A 22218-nucleotide genomic window follows, 5' to 3' on the forward strand; every position below is an offset into this window, starting at 1 on the left:
AAGGTAGCTTTTCCCATCACACCTCTGCAATAAACTACACAAAAAAACCTATTTAGACAAAAGTCATAAAATTCCAAAAGACTCACTACCACTAATTCAGATGCTATTATGATCTGTCCAGCTCCTCTGCTGTACAAAAGAATATCTGAGGAGTGAAACTGACATCACAGCTAGACAGTATAATATATTTTGAGCACATTATTCCCATTCTAACGTTTGCATTAATGGACAAGTTACTTTCATTTAGTAACGCCCTATCTGGTAGATACATGATCTAGCCACAGATTCCTTATCTTTGAATTTCCCAGGCGTCAAGACTGGATCTGGAAGATTTCTCTTTGAGCAATACCCTTGTGCGCGGGTAGTAGGTGCCAGTTGGCTCCATGTGATGTCATCAGTGGCGTCTCTGCCATTGTGATGTCCACGTCACCTACAGGGAGACCACCTCGGCGCGCGGACCTCAATTACTTTAACGACTTTCCACACCAGGAGCGTGAGCCATTAAGTGCAACGACATTGGTGTGTTTTGAACAGCTAAGGCCCTGAAAGGGAACAGCCCTGACCCTAAAAACCTGTCAGCAGTGCAGGGAGGATAGGTGGGTCGGTAAGGAATCTGGGGCTAGAGCCTGTCTAGATAAGGCGTTACCAAAGATACGTTTATTTATGCAATTTTATACAGTGCGGACTTTACCCAAAGGTGTCAGAGCGCTTTACAATAGAGTCAAGTAAGTTACATGAGGAGATTTACAAACTTCCATGCATTACAGGTACAAACGGGAAAGTTGAAAAAGTAAAATAAAATAAGAGGTGGCAATCACAGCAATAAAACAAAACAAAAATATAGGGATTAGTTTAGCACAAGCATAGAAAACATATTTACAGCATTGTAAGAACTTAGAACATCAAGAGAATGCCAAGCGGCCTTGAGGGACATGAAAAGGGATGTATTAGTTCTATAAATGTCTTTGGAAGAGAAGAGATTCAAGGTCCGTTTTAAAAGTATGGGTATAGGTGGTAAATAACTTGTCCATCTGATAGAGACATCTAGCCGTAAATTCCTTACTTTCGAATAGATACTCAAGCAATATCATCCCCGGAAGAAGGACTGGGGACAAGTTTAGACCAGGAAGTCCTGCAGGACAGAGCGGCCAAAAAGGCCCGGCCCTGCGGACCCAACTGTCCGGGCAGTAGTGCTTGGTGAACATGTGCAGTGATGCCCACGTTGCCATCTGACAAATGTCTGGAACTCCAGTGTAATGCCATGGTATAATGAGCCCTTAAGTCTTCAGGAGGCTGATTTCTGGCCAGAGCAAGGCAGTTTTTAATACAAAGGACGACCCATTGAGAGATCTTCCTTTTCTGCACAGCACGACCCTTCTTCGCTCCCACGTACCCCACAAAGAGTTGGTTGTCTATTCGGAACTCTTCAGTGCAGTCAAGGTAAAAAGACAACGCTCTTCCTGGGTCCAGACGATGGAGTTGTTCCTTTTCTTTGGCCGAGTGTGGAGGAGCGTAGATAGTGGGCAAGGTGACAGATTGGCCCACGTGGAATGGTTTTACCACTTTTGGCTAGAAAGAGGCCCTGGCAAAAAGCACCAACTTATAAGGGAAAATGGTCGGGTAAGGAGGCTTAGATGACAGAGCCTGCAATTTGCTCACTCTCCTGGCAGAAGTTATTGCCACTATAAAGGCTGTTTTGATGGTAAGCAGCTGGAGGGAGCAGTTTGCAGATGTTCGAACTGAGCACGCATCAGGAATGTGAGAACCAAATTAAGATCCCACTGAGGCATGATGAAAAGAACAGGTGGAAACATATGTACAAGCCCCTTGAGAAATCTAATAACAATAGCGGATTTAAAAATAGGGGGTTGGTCTGGTAGCGTCAAACAGGAGAACTTGAGAGAGGGAAGCAGAAAGAGGATCAATAGATCTTTCTTTACAACATGTATGATATAAATGTGTTCCACCAGTAGTCATACACAGTCTTGGTAAAGGGTCACCTGGCTGCCAAATAACATTACAGACTTCAGGAGAAGGTTGAATGATATCAACTGCCGCTGCTCAATCTCCACCCGAGAAGGCACAGAGTTAACATGTTCGGGTGGAGGACCCTCCCTGCTGCTACGACAGAACATCCTCCCTATGGGGCAGCCTGATCTGAGGACTGATGCTTAACTGGAGAAGCTCGGGATACCAGACTCTCCATGCCCAGTCCAGAGTCACAACAATGATTTGGGCCTGGTTGTTCCTGATCTTCTTGAGCACTGGTCACAAGTGGTATGGGTGGAATGGCGTTTAGAAGGCCTGGGCCCTACTTGAGATGAAAAGTGTCTCCGAGCGAGAGCCGCCTTGTTAACTCTAGCACGCAAAACTGCTGGCAATGTGCGTTATCAGCTGAGGCGAACAGATCTAACCAATGTTCTCCCCACCGTTGAAAGAGACCTAGCGTCACCTCCAGATGGTGATTAGGCCTGGGCGAAAATTTCGTTCCGTTCGCGGAAATTGCGATAATTTGACATTTTCGCGTTCCGCGGAGAGCGCGAAAATGTCAAAATTTCCGGTTTCCGCAGCTTGGCGATAATTTGTTTCTTGCTCGCGCTGTAAATTAATACATTCTCGCGCGCGCGCGATCGCCTTACCTGAATCCCTGCGTTCGCCGACAAGTTTTCTTGATCCGGTCGCGTTCTCCATGAGATGTTGTATTGTTTTTAGCCATTTGCGCTGTCTCCCGACAGTTCGCGCCCGCAGTGACGTCATGCGTCGCGCGATCACGTCTTTCTTCTCGCGATCATGCACCGCGAGACAACTCAAAACAAGATGGCCGCGCCCGCAAGCAACCACATGGGTAAGTTGGCGACCCGCAACCATGCAGAAAATCTCGCGAACATGCCGGAAAAAAACTTCCGCATCTTCGCGATATTTCCGCTTGTTTGCGATAATTTTAAACATTTTCGCGATAATTTGCGCAAGTTAATTTCGCAAATTCCGCCCACCCCTAATGGTGATGCCATCGTTGATCCGCTAGACATCAACGGCTGGGTTTGTCCGCCCCGGCGCTCAGAGAACCTGTCAGGTGTTGAACCACCCCCTGGTGTTCCAGACATGTCCAGAGACGACAGGGCCTCTTGACAAAGGGTCCACGACCCCACCCCGCCATGTTTGCTGCAGGACCACAGGACGGTGGTGTTGTCAGTGAACCAGCTTTCCCTTGATTGAAGGAAGAAAGGCTTTCAATGTCAAGCGAAATGCAAGGAGCTCCAGCAGGTTGATGTAGAATCCAGATTCCGCTGGAGACCAGAGTTCTCTGATCTTCACATCTTCCAGATGGCCGCCCCATCCTAGGAGTGATGCATCTGTCACTACTGTGTGATGAGTGGGGAGGGGAGAGGGGTCTGCCTCTGACCCAATAGCAGCTGGTCAGCCACCACTGCAGGTCCTGCACAGTTCCCTCTGAGATCTGGACTGTGTCAGAGCGATTCCCCTAATGCTGGCCCACTGGATCTTCGGGTCCCACTGCAGAGCTGCATATGCCATCTGGCATGTGTGACAAGTAGGATGGAGGTGGCCATGAGGCCCAACAGCCTCAGTCATTCACACCAAAATCCAGGATAGAGGCTGAAACATCTGTATCATACCCTGAGTATCCTGGACTCACCGCTCGGGAGGATAGTCCCGAAACTGCACTGTGTCCAGAACAGCTCTGGTGAAATGGAATGTTTGAGAGGGAGTCAGGTGCGACTTTGGCACGTTGATAGTGAACCCCGGCAATGCAGGAGGTTTGCCGTAAACCGGAGGTGGGAGACGACAGCCTTGAGCGGTTTCTTCTTCAACAGCCAGTCATCGCGATACGGGAAGACTGGCACCCCTAATCTGTGCATATGAGCTGCGACCACTGCCACATCCTGAGTGAACACCCGAGGAGCGCTGGTAAGATCAAAGGGGAGCACAGTGAACTGAAAATGTTCATGGACTATCGTAAACTGCAGGTAGCGTTGATGAGCAGGCAAGAAGGGAATGTGAAAATAGGCATTTTGCAACTCTAACGCTACCATCCAGTCTCCTGGGTCCAGGGCAGACAAGACCTGAGCTAGAGTGATCATCCTGAACTTTTTCTTTTTGAGGAAGTAGTTGAGGGCTCGCAGATCTAGTGTAGGGCACAGGCCCTTTTCCTTCTTTGGGACCAGAAAGTAGCAGGAATAACTACCACAGCCTACTTCTGGCGCTGGAACACTCTCTATGGCTCCCTAGGCCAAAGAGTCAGGACTTCCTCTTGAAGCAAAATCAGGTGATCCTCAGTCAGCTGGTCATAAGTTTGGGAATGGAGGAAGGGGTAGTCTTGAAGGGAAAGGAGTAGCCCCTTTGGACTATCTGAAGGACCCACCTGTCCGACGTGATGTTTTGCCAGTGGTGGAGGTGATAACTGATCCTGCCACCAACTGGCTGCCAAATGATCTTGAAGGGCTGGACTAGGAGGGTTTGGAGGCCGACGTTGCAAAGGGGGTGGTGGACTGACTGGACCTTTGGCCGCCTGACTCAAGGGGTCAGAACGAGCCATGCCCACGGCTGCACAGAGTTTGCTGAACTTGTGTAGCCTTGAAGCTGGGGTATGGCTGGCACAGCTGAAAGCCCCTTCTGCAGACACAAGAGCAGGAAAAAGCTGACAGGGATTGATGCTACTGAGTGGCCCAAGGACTTGGCCGTAGCTTGTGAGTCCTTAAAGCAGTCTAGGGCGATGTCTGCTTTGTCGCAGAAGAGACGAGTGCCATCAAAGGGCATGTCTGGACATCCCCAGCAAAGCCAGAAGTTCTCAGCCAGGGGTGCGTCGAACAGCTACCATTGATGACATCACTCTGCCCAGCAAGTTGGTTGTCTCAAGCCCACAATGAATGGCAAACTTTGCTGCATCTCTCCTGTCTGATACCGCTCAGCAGAGGATGGCCCGGGCATATTCCGGGACCTGTGGCAGCACTTGCGCAACCGTTTCCCACAGAGAGTGGGAACAACGGCCCAATAAGCATGTGGTGTTCACCTTCCACAAGGCTGGCAGAAGAAAAGATTTTCTTATCCTACCTATCCAGCCTCTTGGATTCCCTGTCCGTGCATGTGGAGGGGAACATGCCTTGTGAGGTAGAGGCTTGGACTACCAAGCTCTTGGGGTAGGGTGGTTGGTGAGGCAATTTGGGTGGCCAGGTGCAGGGCAGTGGCAGTAGGCGATTGTCCTATTCACAAGGACCCCAGTGCTGGGCTTGGACCAGGTTCCCAGGAGGACATCAGTCAAGGCCTTGTGGAATGGTAGGAGGGGTCCTGAGGAGGAGACACCCGGCTGCAAGACCTCTGTCAAGATGTTGCTTGACTTCCACCAAAGAGAGCTGAATGTCCCCTTCTCACCGCCATAGCATATGTAGCATATGAAACACCATCCTCAGCAACAACAGTAGGGGGCAAAAGCAGACCTGAATCTAGAGAGGTATCCAGTCCACTGGCCTCGCCTAATTCCTCATAACAGTCCAGTTTGTGTTCAGGCTGCTCTCGTAAAGAGTCTAGCGACCCCTCCTGATCCTCCTCTATGCCTAGCCCTTCAAATTAAAGCTAAGGAACCGACTTAGAAACCAAGGGTGCGGTCGGTGCAAGAATCGGTGTCGGTAGGCGCCAATCCGGCTCAGGGTTATCAGGGATAGGAATGGGGCTGGCGCCACCAGGGGTAGGCAGCGCAAGCAGGAGTCTCGGTGACAGAGCTGGGGAAGGTCTCAGTGGCACGACCAACATTGGTCTGGATCCACCACTGGATCCGGGGGGGGGGGGATCCAGAGCCACGTGCGTGGAATCTGATGGAGCCCCTTCTAAGCCTCCAGGCCTCGAAGGCACAGCAGGAGAGTCAGGTGGCCCAAATATGAGGCAAATGCCATCATGAAAATAGTTGAGCTGGGCGGGGGTCGCACTTGCTACCAGGAATGCAGGCATTGCACAGCCGACCCAGGTGCAGGTTCTGCAGAACAAGGTCTAGAACGCCTATACTGCTCATTCACGTCAACCGCTGGACTGGGAGAAGTCGAAACACTCATCGACTTCTTGTGTTACTTATGCCTCTTACCATACCTACCCCATGACTTTGTGTGGGAGGACGAGGACTTAGGACTCCGGGAGCGGTGCCCGGACTTTCCTCTTGATCGACAATGAGACCTCCAGGGCGAACGACGCAGTGTGGAGCGCCAGGCCGCAAGCAGCTCTAGGGACAACTCTCTTAAAGCTTTCAGGGCAACGGCCCGGCAGTCAGAGCCCGACAAAGTTGTGGTCGCATTCCAGGCACCAAAGACAAGTCAGGTGTGGATCCGTCACCGACATTGCGCAGTGGTAGACGCCTCACGGTTTGAATCCAGAAGTCTGCTTTAACATGCTTGAAAAACCTACACACTAAAAAATGTTCAACAAAACGTTGAAAAAAGCCTGTCAAAAAGTGACAGAGGGTAGCTCACTTCAAGGATCTGCGCTGGCTGATTGCTCAGCACGCCAAGGTGGCGCCTATATAGGTGACACAGATGTCAGAACAGCAGAGACGACGCTGATGATGTCAAGCGGAAACAACCAACGCAACCTACAGTCGAGCAAGGGTATTGCTCGAAGAAAAATCTTCTGGATTCAGTCTGATGCCTTGAAAATTCAAAGGTACGGATACTGCAGGTAGATGTCTCTATAAGATATGCTGTTCTGCATGTACACCAGACATTTACTCCTCCAATTCCTCTACAGAAAAGTCTCATTCCAAATTGGATGCCACCTTTCCACTGTAGTGTGTTTGAAACACAAGCCAGAGGTACTTTCCGGAAGCCATTTATGATTCTGAATTCCGTATTTAATCCACAACAGTTTTACAAATGCCAGCCTTAATGCATATGGGTTTTTCTAGACCCCATGGGACAATCCTGTACCAGAACACAGCCATACCCAATCTTGTATGACTTATGTAAGACGCGACCTACAGGGTGCTGCACTGACTTCATATGAGGCCAATCGTTCCACCACTCCTCTGATCATTCATACTTACCCTCCACTCAGGGCTTTTCCTGGTGAGACCTTGCAACCAACAACAAACTGTAATATACATTCCTTAGAACCAGTACTAGACAGCTGCATACTCCAGGTAACACGAGACCCGCGGATCAAAGTTCTTCCACCAAATGGTCCTCTTGACCAAAGCCTTTCTGACTTCCTTAAAATTACATGTTTTGTTGCATCGAGTCCCCCCCTGTAAATGAAGGTAAATCTACCAGGCATTCAAACTTAGGACCATTAATCTAGTCGTATACCGTCTAACCAAGCTACATTTACATTACATAGAATTTCTCTACATTTTCACCAGTTCTCACTTTAATCCACCAAGAGTATGAAGTGACATGCCCCTCACTGGAAGTCAAAAACCTAGTAGTGATCATGCCCTCCAAATGTTTCCTTTGTCTACAAGTAAATAAAGTGACTGCCTTAAACAGTAATTCGGGGGGTAGGGAAAATTCATCCCATTTACCGGGCCACTCATAAAAACGCCATTAGTGGAAAAGTAACTTCATGAAAATAGAGTAGGTGCTGCCCGAGCCAAAACTGGCTTAGAACCAGACGAGCGGCGAAGCTCATCTAACCTCCGAAAGCCCAATGCACATTCCTTGGGGGAGGTAACAATCCTGCTCACCAGAGGACAATGGGCCTGCCGGTTGGACTCACTAAGGCTGGTTTTTTAAAGTAAAGTGAAGGTGAAGCACTACAAAGAGAGATGTGCATACAGCAAGAAAGTAGATATGTTTGGGTGGGAAACAATTTCCAATCTCTGTGGGGGAGCATCTCCTCTTCATAGAGGGGCAGAGTCAGACACCCTCACGATGGAGGAAGGGGATAGGCATCTTGGATTTAGGGTTTTTGGGAAATTTGCACAAAAACCAAAGAGGGAAGGCTGAAAAAGAAGGTAAGGGAATTTTCATGTAATAGAAATCGGTGGAGGGAATTTTCTAATCACTGGCTAGTTCACAGAGTGCAACTGGCACCTCACCATCAACTCCTCAGAACATTCCCGGACCTGGTAAGTCTGCAGCTGAAGGAAAAGGACTGATGAAAAAACAGAAGACTCTAGGGCTTCTAACTTCTGCTGGGGCTCATAGAATCGAATTGTTCTTCAAAGTAGAGGTGACCTATGTGCTATTTTCCTGCTCGAAGGACACAAAAAGCAAAACCCCCGACTCCAGGAGGGCCCAGCTGAGCACAGACGACAAAAGCTTGCTGATGCCCTGGCCGAACAGAGACATGGTGCCTAGTAGCATTCCGTGAAGACATGGGGGCAGAAGATATTTTTGCAGCATTCAGAGAAGTGGAACTTAGTCATTTCAAAAACTCACCACGGACCAGGACAATATGCTGAGGCTTGCCCAAGGAGGGTACCCCCTAGCGCCGCAAGAAAACATGGTTCTTCCTGCTCAGAAAGATATCGGAGCTCGTGCAAACCTCCCCACATAGAGCTTCTAGTCTTGCCACACTAGAGGATTTTCAAAAGCAAGTCCGAAGGTAAAACCTTTGACCAGAATAAGGAAGCAAATCTATTCCAGCAGCAAAGCTGATTCAGCAGCTACAAAATCCAGATTATCCTGCTCAGTGTTTCTCGGGTGAGCTGCCTGGTGCTTGAGCTAATGCGAACACATCGGGAGCAGAGTATCATTGCGACTTCTGCTGAGGATTAACCAAGGTGTGTGTATTAAGTTGGAACATTTACAAAGACATTTAAGGCACAAAAAAGCATTCTAGAGGAGCACTCGTTTGCATACTCCGAAATGCCTTTTTGAATAGGCTTGTTTAGGTTCTATCGCATCGAAACATCAGACATTCTTAAGATAGTTTTTCCATCTACCCCCACTCCACAGAGCATCTATTTGTCGTACTAATAAGGGGAGTGGAGATCAAGGTTTAAAGTGTTGAGAAAAGGGTCATCCCTAACTCGAAATGGGGCGGGCATGGTATACATCAGCTGGGCCATTATTTCAAAATCAGGAGGAGAAAAACAATTATTACCATTTGTTCATTGCTTAAAGTATGTGGGTCTTCACAGTCCAGAACGTTATTCTTTTAAATAAAGAGCTCCTGTGTGTAACAGTCTGTATTCAGTTTCCCGGTAAATGTCCCTGGGCTCACATCTCATACAAGCGAGGCTTCAGAAAATACGCAAAAATTAAGGTGTCATAATCAGTTATTACCACACGACCTTTTGAGCAGAAGTAAAATTGAGATACCAGTTCATTTTGTACGGTATAGAAAGAGTCTGATAACATGTAATTGCACTAAACCGAACAGACCTGACCGTATAATTAACCGGTGCAACTACAACGGGTACGCCCCTGAATTCACATTTAACCTTTTATAATTTCAACATTTATATATATATATATTGATGTGATCAAGACTGGGGTGACCTAGTCGAAACGTGTCATGCTGTGGGACATTGCAATAAAGCACGAATAATCCAACTATACGCTGTGGTCTGCACCTGATTTTGCAAGAAAATATATTGTTTCAGGGCTGTGGTTTCTTCATATATCTATATATATATATAAACACTAGAATATCAGCTCTCCCGGTAAGCCACATACACTCCGCATCACACTAAATTCGCGTCTCAAGCCTACGAAGCATAAATCATTCAAAGTGCACCACATACCTTTCTTGGAGAAAGCCAATAAAAGGCGCTATTCCTGTTCCAGGGCCAACCATAATAACGGGGAGAGACGGATCAGCTGGTAAATGGAAACTGTTTGAAGGGCGTGAAGAGATTGAAATCTGAAACAAACATACAGTTATTAGACATCAGCAACTCTTAAAGTATTTTGTATGTGGCTCTTAGCAACTCATGGTTATACTGCCGCAAAGACAGATGGCTTGTATGCTGTAAGGACGGATGGCATTATGGAGCCAATCAAACTCATGACAGGCCAAATATTTAAATGTGGATAATAAAGTCCATATGCTGCATGCAATTTTCATATTTTTTGAGAAACTACAATAAAATGCTAGAAATAAGTAAACAACTGCAAATACCAAGAGTGTGCTACATTTCGCATTACAGTTGCAAGACATTCATATGTTGAGCAAACCAAGAGTGAGTGTCATCTGCGATTTCAAATGGGATCGAATTATAGATCTCAGCAGTGTTCATGGCGGCTCGGTGCGATATTAGCATTAAGAATAATAAGGCAATTAGGGGCTACTGTATGACAATATTGAATGTCCAGTTCCAGTCACAGGTACAGTGGATTGTAAAATGGGACTTTGGCTATCACTTTATTACATGCCACATAAGAACCTTTGGGTGTTCCAGGAAATTACCAGGCACGATCAAGAGACAGAGCACTCATTAGAAAGCCTAGATCTAATCTAGATATTGACTTCCTATCCAGTCCAGCAGTGTGTGTTCCACATTGAGGCCTGGGTTGTTTTCAAAACGTGTTTCCAAAAGCATCATGTCCTTTATAAGATCTGGCTCACCAAAGGATCCATGTCTAGTCGTGGACGATCAGGGTCTATTGCCAGCCATTGAGGGATATTTGCTGACAGCCATCAATATCTCCCAGAGACCTGGATCAGTTCCAGAGCAATTCAAACACGCATTGTCAAAGCTAATAGGTCTTGGCTGACATATGTTGGCTGTGTCAATGCTCGTTTTGTTATGGTTTTTGCATAACTTTATTAAGCTGTATGGCACTCGTCAATTTAAAAAAACATGTTTGATCTAAAATATTACACATTGTCATAGTAGTGCCTGGCACAGAATGAAATGACTTTGTGTGTGGATGTGTTCCTTGCGAAAGGGCAGAATGCTGTCACTCACAGTGAAGTTAGCCAATGGCTGTAGTGGGCTGACCCATGCTGTATGCTGTAATGGGTGGTAGAAAAATATGAATGACACACAGACAGACCAATGCATGAAGAAGACTGGCTGAAAGCCCATGTAAGTATATCACACATCATTTCAGCAAAATCAAAAGGTTTTGGCTATCGCCAGACCAAAAGAGAAATGGCAAAACCTCTTTTGAAAAAACAAGAGGTGGATACTGAAGACCCCAACATTTCAAACCCCTCACTTTAGTGTCTTTGATGCCTATGTTTATAGAGAATCGTCTTGTGACCTGGTTGGCAAATGTTCCTGACGATAAGACGATTTTCGATAAACATAAATCGGGCGTCTGTCCTACACATGGCACGTAAATACTGTTAGTGGCAGTTCCCAAACAATAATTTAGCAGCATGAGGGGCTATGCAAAAGGATCTTGTGATTGGTTACAGTTCACCGCATATCACTGAACACCAGCTAAATCATCTGGATTTAAAAATAAATCTGTAGCATGGTTTGCCTCTTTTTTTAAAGACCGGTCCCAATCGGTGGCTATGTCGACGTTCTCCCCGCCTGAATATTCAGTGACATGCGAAGTGCCACAGGTGTGAGTCTGATCTCCTGTCCTTTTAATCGATATGTGCAGCCACTTGTCCGTTTTGATCGATATGTGCAAACACTGAATGACTTGATCAGGTCGCATGGCTTCAAAACCTTTCTATACTCTGATGATATTTTGAGGCTCCTCAACTTCGATCAAAACTTAGAAAGCTCCTTTGGTAGGGTACAATACTGCCTTATGGACATCCAGAACGGGATGATTCATAATTATTTAAAGGTCCATGGAGATACAACTGAGGTACCAGTGATTGAAGGACCATCTGAAAATTGGACTTCCGGTCTCTGGCCTCAATACGTGGGAGAAACAACTATACCCAGTACTGCAGTGAAAACCCTAGGTGTTTTTTTTTTACCAGCATCTATCATTTTCTCATTACATCTAAAGGGCCTGGACCACAAAACTGGTCATATTAAGAACTCTCAGAAAAATATGGCCTTTTCATTTGAGACACAAGTTTGCCCAGGTAGTCGGTGCTTGTGTGCTCTTGCATACAGACTATTGTAATTTCATTTATATGCGCATGCAACATTTACCCTGGGAAAACCTCAGCACCTTCAGATCACGCTATAAGAATATAGCATAGCTGCTCTTCGTGTCAACAGTGTCCATGAACTGATTACATTCAATAAAGACCTCCCCACATGCACTGCACATTCTGCTTTACTGATCCGTTGACGTGTTTCGGTAGACACTACTGATAACAACCACCTACTTCAGGACTACATATATATAGCTCCTCCACTAATATCTTTTCAAGTAACATCAATTGCTGATCTTAAAGTTAAACGTTAACAAACCTCTATAGGTACTTTTCAGCTCAGCAGGAACTATCTGGAATGTGTCCCTCTTTCCTGCATTGTGTTGGATTAAAGAGACTCTCCATGGTCAACTTATCTGGCTCTGAATATTCACACACCAAGTATCGGCGTGAACGCTCAAAACTATCCCTTCTGGTCAATATAACCTTTTAAAAAATCTGGCAAGAATACTAGATCCCTTCTCTTAGAGAGGTGCTTGGGCATAATATCCCTGTATCTACGGACTGACACTAATTACTTGCCGCATTACAAGGGTATGCTGCTCAAACCTTGTTCTATTTCTCACTTTGCAACACATGCATACGAGGCTCAAGCAGTCTGGAACACATCCGTGGCACCACACAGGTATGGTGCCACTGATGAGTGCTCGAGGGAGGGTCTTTATATGGGACTTAATCAATTCATGGACACCTATTGACAAGAAGAGCAGATATGCTGTTTTGTGAAGACAATTTTGTCTCAATTGTTCTCTAGAATAGTCTATGACTGAATATCTAAGGAATCTAAAATAACTCTAAATACAAAAAAGCAGTCCAGACATCTCAGCAGAGATTGGATAACCCTGAAAAGGCATGTGAGACCCCAAGAAAACAATCCAGTTGGAAGCCTAACTAAAGAAGTTCTCAATAAATATTTCACTTCTACAAAAAATCACCCACGTCCAGCTTAATAACTGCCAACTAAATAGTCCTAAAGTCTTCACGAGATATCTCTGTATTACAACAAAGGGGAGCAAGCCTCATTAAAAGGCCTGGACTATGTCAAGGATGGTCAAAGATAAGAAAGAGGTCAGTATGGTATCTGGAAATGTTAGCTAGTTAGCTAGATATACATTGTTCAGAATCTCAGAGTAAGGCCTAAAGTCGAAGAGGATATTTAGGGTTCAAGCCTTTGTGGGATCAGGCATTTGAGGGATCAGATTAGCACCTTGAGTGGTGTTGCATATGTTAGAGTGTTTCCTCCCGAATCAACCTTGGTTCTCCAGTCCTTTGCATATTATCCTTTTGACTTTCCAGCCTGTAGTTGGTCCCATTTTGGTCCTTCATACTTGCCTCTCTACATTGTCCTCACATATGTATTCTGTCACACAAGCTGTGTGTGGTGTAAGTGGTGTTGTTTTCTTACATCCTTTCATGAGTGTGAAACCAGCCCAACTTACATGCCACAGGCTAGGTCTTCCATGTTTCACGCATGTTCTGATTCATGACGTAAAACCAAATCTGGAAACAGCAGGGCAAAATAGTTCTCTGAATAATGTAAATCCTAGGTACTCGATTTGTGGGGATGCTTCTCTAAGGAAGACACAGGCAGCCCCTTTCGATAAAAAAGTGTCCACGCTAATTTGAAAGAAGCAGGTGGTTTTCTGCTAGAAGATGTCATATCATTAAAAGTTGAAAATAGTTCACAGGGAACCAGAGTTGGACAGTCTGTCTTAGAACACGTTTTTCCCAGAAACTTGGTCAGAACTTTGATAGAAAAAAAAGCTTTGCTCAGGATCTGTCATCATTCCTGTATGGAACGGATTATATGCAATTATTTTCTGCTTGGGAGAGTATCTGTCACCCTGCACATGTATAGGGCAAACATAGCTATACAGCACAGACCTTTTATTGGAACCAACATGCAGAGATCTAATGCAACTCCCCGCCAACTTGTATAATCTCCCCGGGACCATGTTTTATTTATTTTGTAAAGTGTGAGCACAAAATGTACCACAACACTGTCCCTTAAATGTATTAATGTGTCAGGGTGGATATTGCTGCATTTCTTTAACCCCCTCCTATCCTCCGATTGTGGATCCCCGACAAATCAAAAGAGACGTAAAATGAGTGCTTGATCTTCATTAAAGCATTGAACCTATTAACATGGTAGTTCCATTAGAACAGTGGCAGTTTGAGCCTATGTACCTCTGGGAGCACAGTTCCTTTCCCGCCTTCGCTGTCAGTCTGTAGGGTGCTGTCCTTCACGTGAAGCACGGGTGCGACCAGTTCAGCCAACCACCCAGTGCACACTCCTTTTTTTGCAACTGGTCTTTCAGGACAGGATGGTAACTCCACGATATTGAACGCAAAGTGCAGTTTCCCTGGATGGAAGAGGCTAGAACTGCAACAACAGAAACCAAAATCCATGAAAACACAGCAACCAGGTTCAAAAACATATGGGGACGGATTGCATACATACTGCACAAGTGAAGTGCATTTTTTGCACGGTTAGTGTGAAAACAACATTCGCATGGACTGACGACTGCATGTTTACACCAGTTGGTTGATTGAATTTACATTTTTGAACTTGGTCTTCCAAATGTGGCTGCAAAATGGACTGCGCATCAACAATGTGACGCAATATAGATCGTCAAGTGTTACATTACTAGTACGCAGTTCCTGTTTATATTAAAGCACATATTGTTGTTTTACGTGTGCATCAGTTACTAGACAAAACTTTACTTGGAAGCGGCATAACCTATTATGCCAAGTTTGACAAAAGCAGGTTTTAAATCGATCTATTCCGTCCAGGCCCACTCCCCCACAGGAGGACCCTTAGTTTGATTATAAACTGAGGGGAAAGACAAAGCCTGAGCAGGGCAGAGAGTGGCGGTGGTTAACCCATCAATCTGAGTTCTCAACAGTGAAACATCCGAAGGGGCTTAACCACAGCCTTCTGCCCAGGTTAAAAGTAACGGCAATTAACCAATTTCTAAATAAAAGCACGCAAACTTGCTGTGTGCAGAACATTTGAAGCCACCCCCTCCCCTCCTCCTTTCACTCTCCTTTATTTCACTGAAACAGATGAGAAAGCTGAGCCTTCCTGGTCCCTTTAAAAGGAGAGGACACGATGAACGGCGAAGGCGCTCTATCGAAGGACCGCGATTAGCCATCCATGCCATGACCCAATGTCACGAGCAGACGAGCAAAGGCCATCCTAGGTGTGATACTGGCCTCTACCTGCACCACTGAATCCAAAGTATGCAAAGAAAACACAGGCAAGGACAAGCACAACAAAAACTATTAATTCAGCAAACCACAAATACCATAAAAAAATCCCAATTTACTTTTACAATAAAGATGTGAAGGTCAAAGTCTGCAAAACAATGTAGTTTATGGTGCCGCCTCCGACATTTCTTGACTTGTTTACTACCTGTCATCAGTCACAAGGGCAAATCCCCTCGATGCAACAGGCAATTTCATCTTTACAATGCACCTCTCACGACAGACCCCCTCACCCTCCACGCAGGCATTTCAAAGAGCAAACAAAGACAAACCTTGCTGCAGAATAGGGTCTGGCTTGAAGTTTCGGAAGATGCTCTGGGGAGAGAACACAACACCAGTTAAACTGCTGCAAATCACCCTGCGATTAAATGTAAAACACATCTTCAAGGGGGCAGCAGAGATCAGAAATATTAGTCATCCAGGGGTTCCATGAGCACACAGGAGCGAGACCCGGGCGAGTGTCTTTATGAGGCTCCGACGGTGACTTGTAATTCCCTTTTAACATAAGGTAGAGGCTGTTGTGTTCCTTATAACACTGGGCGCTTTCTGCCCCAAAAATCTAAAGTCCTTGGTCTCTTGCTCCTCCACTGGAAGACTACAGTTGCAGATATGCAGAAAAATGCTTAACGCGTAGTGCAAAATTAAAGCATATCGATTTGTCACAATTATCTGTAAAGCACATGTTCACAGGCAGGTACTGCAGGCTTCCACGAAATTCAAAGTTATTATTACATTTCCTCATTTGGGTTATTTTCCTGAACGTCTGTGTAAATGATGGAGTTGTTTTTAGGTCTCGCCTGAGACAGCCCTTTAGCGCTGTCTCGCGAGAGCTTTTGTAAATGGGGGATCTGGAAGTGCAAACGAGTGTTTTCAGGCCTCCAAATACAGTGCATGTGCGCCGGCCGGGCGCGCGCACCATTTAGAGGCCTGAAAGCACTCGTTTGCTTTCACTTTCGCGGGCCGCACGGCAGTAAAGATCGGCAGTAAAGATTGCAATCTCTTTGTTCCCAGCATCAGTGAGATGCAAATGAACAAACCAGGTCATTGCTACAGTGAAAGGAACAACAAGCATTTACAATGCAATAGGTCTCGCATGTACGCGAGTTTGAGCTATTCACATTGCAAATAACAGTGCCTTTTATTTGTGTTTTTGTTTTTCAAACATAAATAAAAGGCATCGTCATTTACAATGCCAATAGCTTAAACTCGCGTAAATGCGAGACCTATTGCATTGCAAATGCTTGTTTAAGTTTTATGGGTGCAGCATGCATTCATCACTTCTGCTTCCTCCCTGCTAGGCACCTTTAATCAGTGCGTGCCATGAACTGCCGATTCCCTACCGAGACACCGATGAGGAGTGGCAGTGAGGAATGGCAGAGCCCCATGTGACAACCCGCATCACACCATCCACACTCCGCAGCGCACGCAACACTGAACGCTGTGCATTATTATCGCTTTCTAGATCATTACAGAGGGCTTAACATGGAGTTGTAATTCAACTTTTACAAATCGATTCTATGCAGCGGATGTTTTCATCTTCAGGAGTCAGTGAAACTTGTCTCAGCGCTATTGTTGCTAAACTCATTTGGGTGTTGTAGGAAGGTGGATATCTGACTATGGTTACCCCCAAATTTTTGCCTAGTGTCTAGCTGGTTTTTCGACTTAGTTGGCCTGAGATCCTGCTATTCAGGATCTCAGCCCTGCTGTTCTCTCTACTAAATTAAAACTATACACCCTAGGTGCATAACCAATTGGAAGTGGATCACCCTGTCAGCCCCTGTACCAGTGTACACTAGGTACCCAGGGCATTGGTGTACCCAAGGCCTGCCAAGGGCTGCAGCATGTATTATGCCACCCCAGGCTTGGCCTAACAATTTGACACAACTGGCTGATCACTCAGCTGGGGTAAGTTGGTGTAATCACCTCTTACTTAGGTGTAGTATACCTATACCTAACCTTAAATGGGACACCTGGTAACCTATAAGTCACTCCTATGGCAGGCCTTAACAATCCTGAAGGCAGAGTGCTTGGTTCCATGTGAGATGGTGCTCTGGCATGAGCTGAGCCTGTCTGCAGTGGTCGGAACAACTTCCTTCTACTGTTTCCAGATATCGTCATACCATATACTCTTAAGTGCATTATGAACCTCGCGGTTAAATGCTATCTTTGGTTTGGCTTTATCAAAACATGTCGAGTAAGGTGTCATACGAATTGGAATACTAACCCCTCGCCAATTCTGGCGACGGGGTTAGCATTCCACCCTTCTAGAGGGACACGACATGTACAGTACCTGAAACCCGGGTAAAATCAGACATAGCCTCAGCTCCACAAAATGGATGCTGCCACCACAGACACAAGTCTGCCCTCCTGCTGCTGGGAGTCCTTCCAGCTTGGGAGGTGTGGACAAAGGGTTTCCTGCCAGGGGAGGTGCGTGCACCACCCCAGACAGGATTTTGTGTATTGGTCAGGTAGGGCTTGAAAGAAACCAGACATGCCTGTGGCTCACAAGGAGCCTCGGTGCATATGCCAGTTCAAACCGGTCCTGGGGCACACCAGTCCCGGGCCTGGGGCGAGCTGGACAAAGGATTGGGGGTGTAACCACCCCCCTTCCTGGTCCCACCCATAGGGAGGGACCTAGCAGGTAGTCCGGCCCCTAGAATCCGCTTAAAGGTAGGAGCTGTGTCCTAAGACTTCAGACATCCTGGAATCAACTTAAAACTAAGAAGAAGACGGGAACTTCGACGCTCTGCTGCACAGAGGACTGAAGCCAATCTCCCCTGTGGTCAGGGAGTGACCACCTTGCTAACGCAAGCACCATCCAGCGAATCAACGTCTGCTTTGCCGCCGCCTCCCGCCGGAGCCCGAGCCCAGAGACTGACAAGACCTGGACCTCCAGACCTCTCACCGCCCGATCCACAGTCCCTGCAAAGAGGAGACCCGTGGAGGCACCGAGACACGTGGAGCCAGCCATCTTGAAACGACTACGACAAGCTGACCAGTGCAACAACCGAGGCTCCCTCCAAGTTGTGCTTTGGGTCCTGAGAAGCCCAACCCTCGAGCAGCATCTGCACCAAAGGTGAGCCCTCCAGCATCTCCACGATCTGCGTGGGGCCCTTCTGCATTTTGCCACTCGACGCGCCTAACCGGTTGCTGGCCCGCTGGCTAGTGGCCATCTTGGCGACGAAATCTACGACAAACACCGCTGGTCTGGTTGCTCCAGACTGGCCCTTGCTCCCCTCCAAAGGAGCAGTTCCTCTGACCTTGCTGGTCAGAACCATCAGCTTAAACTCCTTGCCCACAACAATTGCTTTTGCCAAGGCTTGTTTGCTTCGATCAAGTCGCCGACACCGCCGACAGCGAGAGCCGGCGTGGGACAGCTCGTGACTCGACTCCTGGACGTCGTCGACCTTCAGGGACCACGTGGCTGCAGAGTCAAGCTACACCTTCCTTCCTGTTTGCACCCGACATCGCCTGGTACCCACCTGGTGCCACGCTGGTCACTGGCTAGTGACTGTGAACACTGTCCCCTCTGCTTACAGGTCTTCAACATCTCCGATCCACTCTTGGATCCACTGCATCTCTTCCCGACCGACCGCCTGCAGCACTTTTGTCTACAGGCCCCACGGAACCGATAGAAGAAACCCGACGCACTTCGAGGCCTATGCACCCGCTTCCTGTGGGTGAGGTAAAGCTGGTACTCCTGTGCCCAAGTGTAGTATTACATCTCTAGTGCCTGTGTTCCAAATCTTAAGTTCCTAGGTCATCCGGAAGATTCCTTTTGCAGTAACTTTGTACTTTTTACGCACCCATTGAAACCTATGGGAGCACGCGTGTGACTATTTGCTCTGCACACGCCACCCGTGGACCTCCTGGTCACTAACTGACGTTAGCTCCTTGTAGGCCCAGCGATTCTAGAGGCCCTAGGCCTTTTCCCTTTTCTGTTCGTGGTACTTATACCACTATTTTAGTATATGGTTCGAGTGGCCACCAGGGCCTATCCATATAAAGTGCAACTTCTGTGTATTCTGTGATAATCTTGTTTGACGATTTGTGCTCCTGTGCTCATAAAGAGACTAGGGGTTACTTTGAGAAATAAATACATATATATTTTGAATATATATCTGTGTGGTGTCCTTTCATTGGTATAAAAGGGGGTTACTATTGGTAAAACAGCTTGCTTAACACGCTTCACGAGTTTAGCCTCAAAGACTGCTTAGCCTACGCTACCACTAGGGCAGCTAGTCCAAAAAGGTTGACTTACAACCACACCATAAGGGTTGCTTGGCATGGTACAAGGTGGTCACTAGAACTAGTGAACAGCATATACCAGGCCAACTTCTCACATTGGTGAGCAGCGGTTGGATTTGAGCTTGCTGTGTTTTACCATTGTAATCTCTTGGTTACCAATTGAAAGATCACATAGGTACCTGTAGGTACATATAAAACAAGATTAGATATACTTAAGTTCTACTGAACTTAGTTGTTGTAGAGCAAAGGGAGTAGCACACCCTGACTACAACTACTAGATAGGTTTAGTAGGTAAACCCAAGTGTAGGTAGATTGCAACACATCCACCCACACTTAAGAGCAATGGCTGGGGCAGAGGGGTCCACTGTACCCATCTCTGTTGAGAGTGACCCCCAGAGGGCACCATCCATCTTTGCTACCCTTAATCAGAATGAGCTCAGGCAGTTGGCAACTCTTAGAGGCCTTAAACAGCCCAAGAACCCTACCTCTGCTGTGCTCAGAGCACTCTTGCAAGATGATGAGAATCAAAGAGAGCTCAAGAGAGCTTCCCAGTTAGCCCCCTTAGGGACAGGAACAGGAGGCCCCCCTTCTGAAGATGCCACTGAGGTACCCCTTTCCAATAGCCATCCCTTAGATGAAAACCATACTACAGAGGAGGAAAGTGAGGGGGATACAGACAGTGGTGAGGATGAAGGGAGAACTAGCCCAGTGCCAAGTGTTATACTTGGCCCAGCTAAACCAAGGCTATTGGGGACTGACAGTGGGTTCACCCCACTGGATCTCCCCAGTGGACTTAACACAGGGCTTGGAAGGCAAAGGAATCGCTCAGGTGACTCCAATGCTTCCCATGGCTCTAGAGGCTCTCAAGGTCACTCCAGGAGAAGGATGACCACCCCTCAGAGGAGGGAACATGAGGCCAGAATGCAGGAAGCCCAGCTGAGGATCAGGAAGCAGGAGCTAGAAGTAGCCCTGATGGAAGAAAAACTGAGGAAGGCTAGGCAACCTAGAGAGAGTGGGTCTATACCCACTGGTGGCAGCATTGTCCCTAAGGACAAAGATAGGGTCTTTGATAATAGGAACCTGTCTAAGGTTGTGCCCCCCTACAAAAGTGGGGATGATATCCACAAATGGATAACTGCTCTTGAGAGAGCCTGCAAAGTACAGCAGGTTCCTGAAGACCAGTGGGCAGCAATCCTCTGGCTCTCCTTTGAAGGAAGAGGCAGAGACAGACTCCTCACTGTTAGAGAAGAGGATGTCAGAAATTACAGAGTCCTGAAGAGTGTTCTGGTAGATGGGTTAGGCTTAACCACTGAACAGTACAGGTTAATGTTCAGAGACACCCAAAAGACACAGACTCAGGACTGGTCTGAATATGTTGAATGTGCCACTAAGGCTTTGGAGGGTTGGTTGCTGGGAAGTAAGGTATCTGATTATACAGGATTGTACAATTTGATGATGAGAGAACAGATTTTAAGTAACTGTCAAAACCAGCTCCTCCATCAACACCTGGTAGACTCAGATTTGACCTCTCCCCAAGAATTGGGAAAGAGGGCAGATAAATGGGTCAGGACCAGGATCAGGCCTAAGAATCAGGGTGGTGACCAAAAGAAAGATACCACCAAACCTCAAGAGAAGGGTGGGGATAAAACAAAAGAGAAATCTTCCTCAGGGCCCCAAAACTCCACACAGGGTGGTGGGTCCCAAGCTCCCTCCTCTACCACAGGTAAAAAGCCCTACTGCCATGAGTGTAAAACTCCTGGGCATTGGAAAACTGACAGCAGTTGCCCAAGGGCTACAAACAAAACTGTTCCTCCAATTACTCCTGTCACACCACCTATTACTGTCAGCAGTAATCCCCCAGGTGGTGGGAGTGCCCCCAAAAATTTGGGTGGGTTTACTTGGGGAACACAGGGGGACCCTGGCTTAGCCAATTCCCCTGCAGCAGATACTCTTGTCTGTGATGGTGGCATGGGGTTTGCCAACTTCACTGCCTGTCCCAACACTTTGGGTAGGTACAGACAGGAGCCCTACATCAATGGTACAAAAGCTGAGGCCTACAGAGACACTGGAGCTAGCATCACAATGGTGGCCCATTGGCTAGTTCCCTCTGAGCAGCTTTTGCCTGGTTTCTCCTACCAGGTGACCAACATTGATGGCAAACAGAACAGTCATCCCATGGCAGAGGTATGTCTCAGCTGGGGAGGTGTCACTGGCCCTAAAAGGGTGGCAGTGTCCCCAACCTTGCCTGTAGACTGCTTACTGGGGAATGACTTAGAACTCTCAGCTTGGGCTGGAGTTGAACAAGACACCCATTCTAAAATGGTAGGCCTTTCACAAAAGGGTAGTGGGGTTGTGCCATTCACAACCCCTGTCCAAATAGATTTCCTCCCTGGAAAGGTTGGAAGGGCAGTGGTAGCCACAGCCCAGGCACAGACAGACTTCCCTGTAGAGACTGGCAGAGCTGTGACAGTCACAGCTCAAACACAAACTGAGTGCCCCCCTGAAAAGGTTGGCAAGGCTGTAATGGTCTCAGCCTATACTCAGACTGACATAGGTGTAGTGAAGCCTGAAACTATGGATCACTCCACACAAACAGAGAGTAGTGGGGAGGAAGAAAAGTCTCCCTCTCCCCAGACATTAGGAAAAAGTCAGCCTCCTCAGGGAGCTGACCTCACCCCTTGTGAA

At 47.0% G+C, this 22218-nt stretch overlaps 1 protein-coding gene across 2 annotated transcripts in view; it reads right to left on the reverse strand.

The window, feature by feature from the left end:
- Nucleotides 1–22218, reverse strand: part of MTRR (5-methyltetrahydrofolate-homocysteine methyltransferase reductase) — a 399747-nt gene that overhangs the window by 195044 nt on the left and 182485 nt on the right. For both annotated transcript variants that reach the window (XM_085606098.1, XM_085606097.1), the window contains 3 exons: nucleotides 15558–15600; nucleotides 14206–14401; nucleotides 9689–9807 (listed from right to left, as the gene is read on the reverse strand). In XM_085606098.1, coding sequence (XP_085462224.1) covers nucleotides 9689–9807; nucleotides 14206–14401; nucleotides 15558–15600 — 358 coding nt within the window. The remainder of the gene's footprint in view (nucleotides 1–9688; nucleotides 9808–14205; nucleotides 14402–15557; nucleotides 15601–22218) is intronic.

This window comes from Triturus cristatus, chromosome 5_1 (genome assembly GCF_964204655.1).
Source record: "Triturus cristatus chromosome 5_1, aTriCri1.1, whole genome shotgun sequence".
NCBI lineage: Eukaryota > Metazoa > Chordata > Amphibia > Caudata > Salamandridae > Triturus > Triturus cristatus.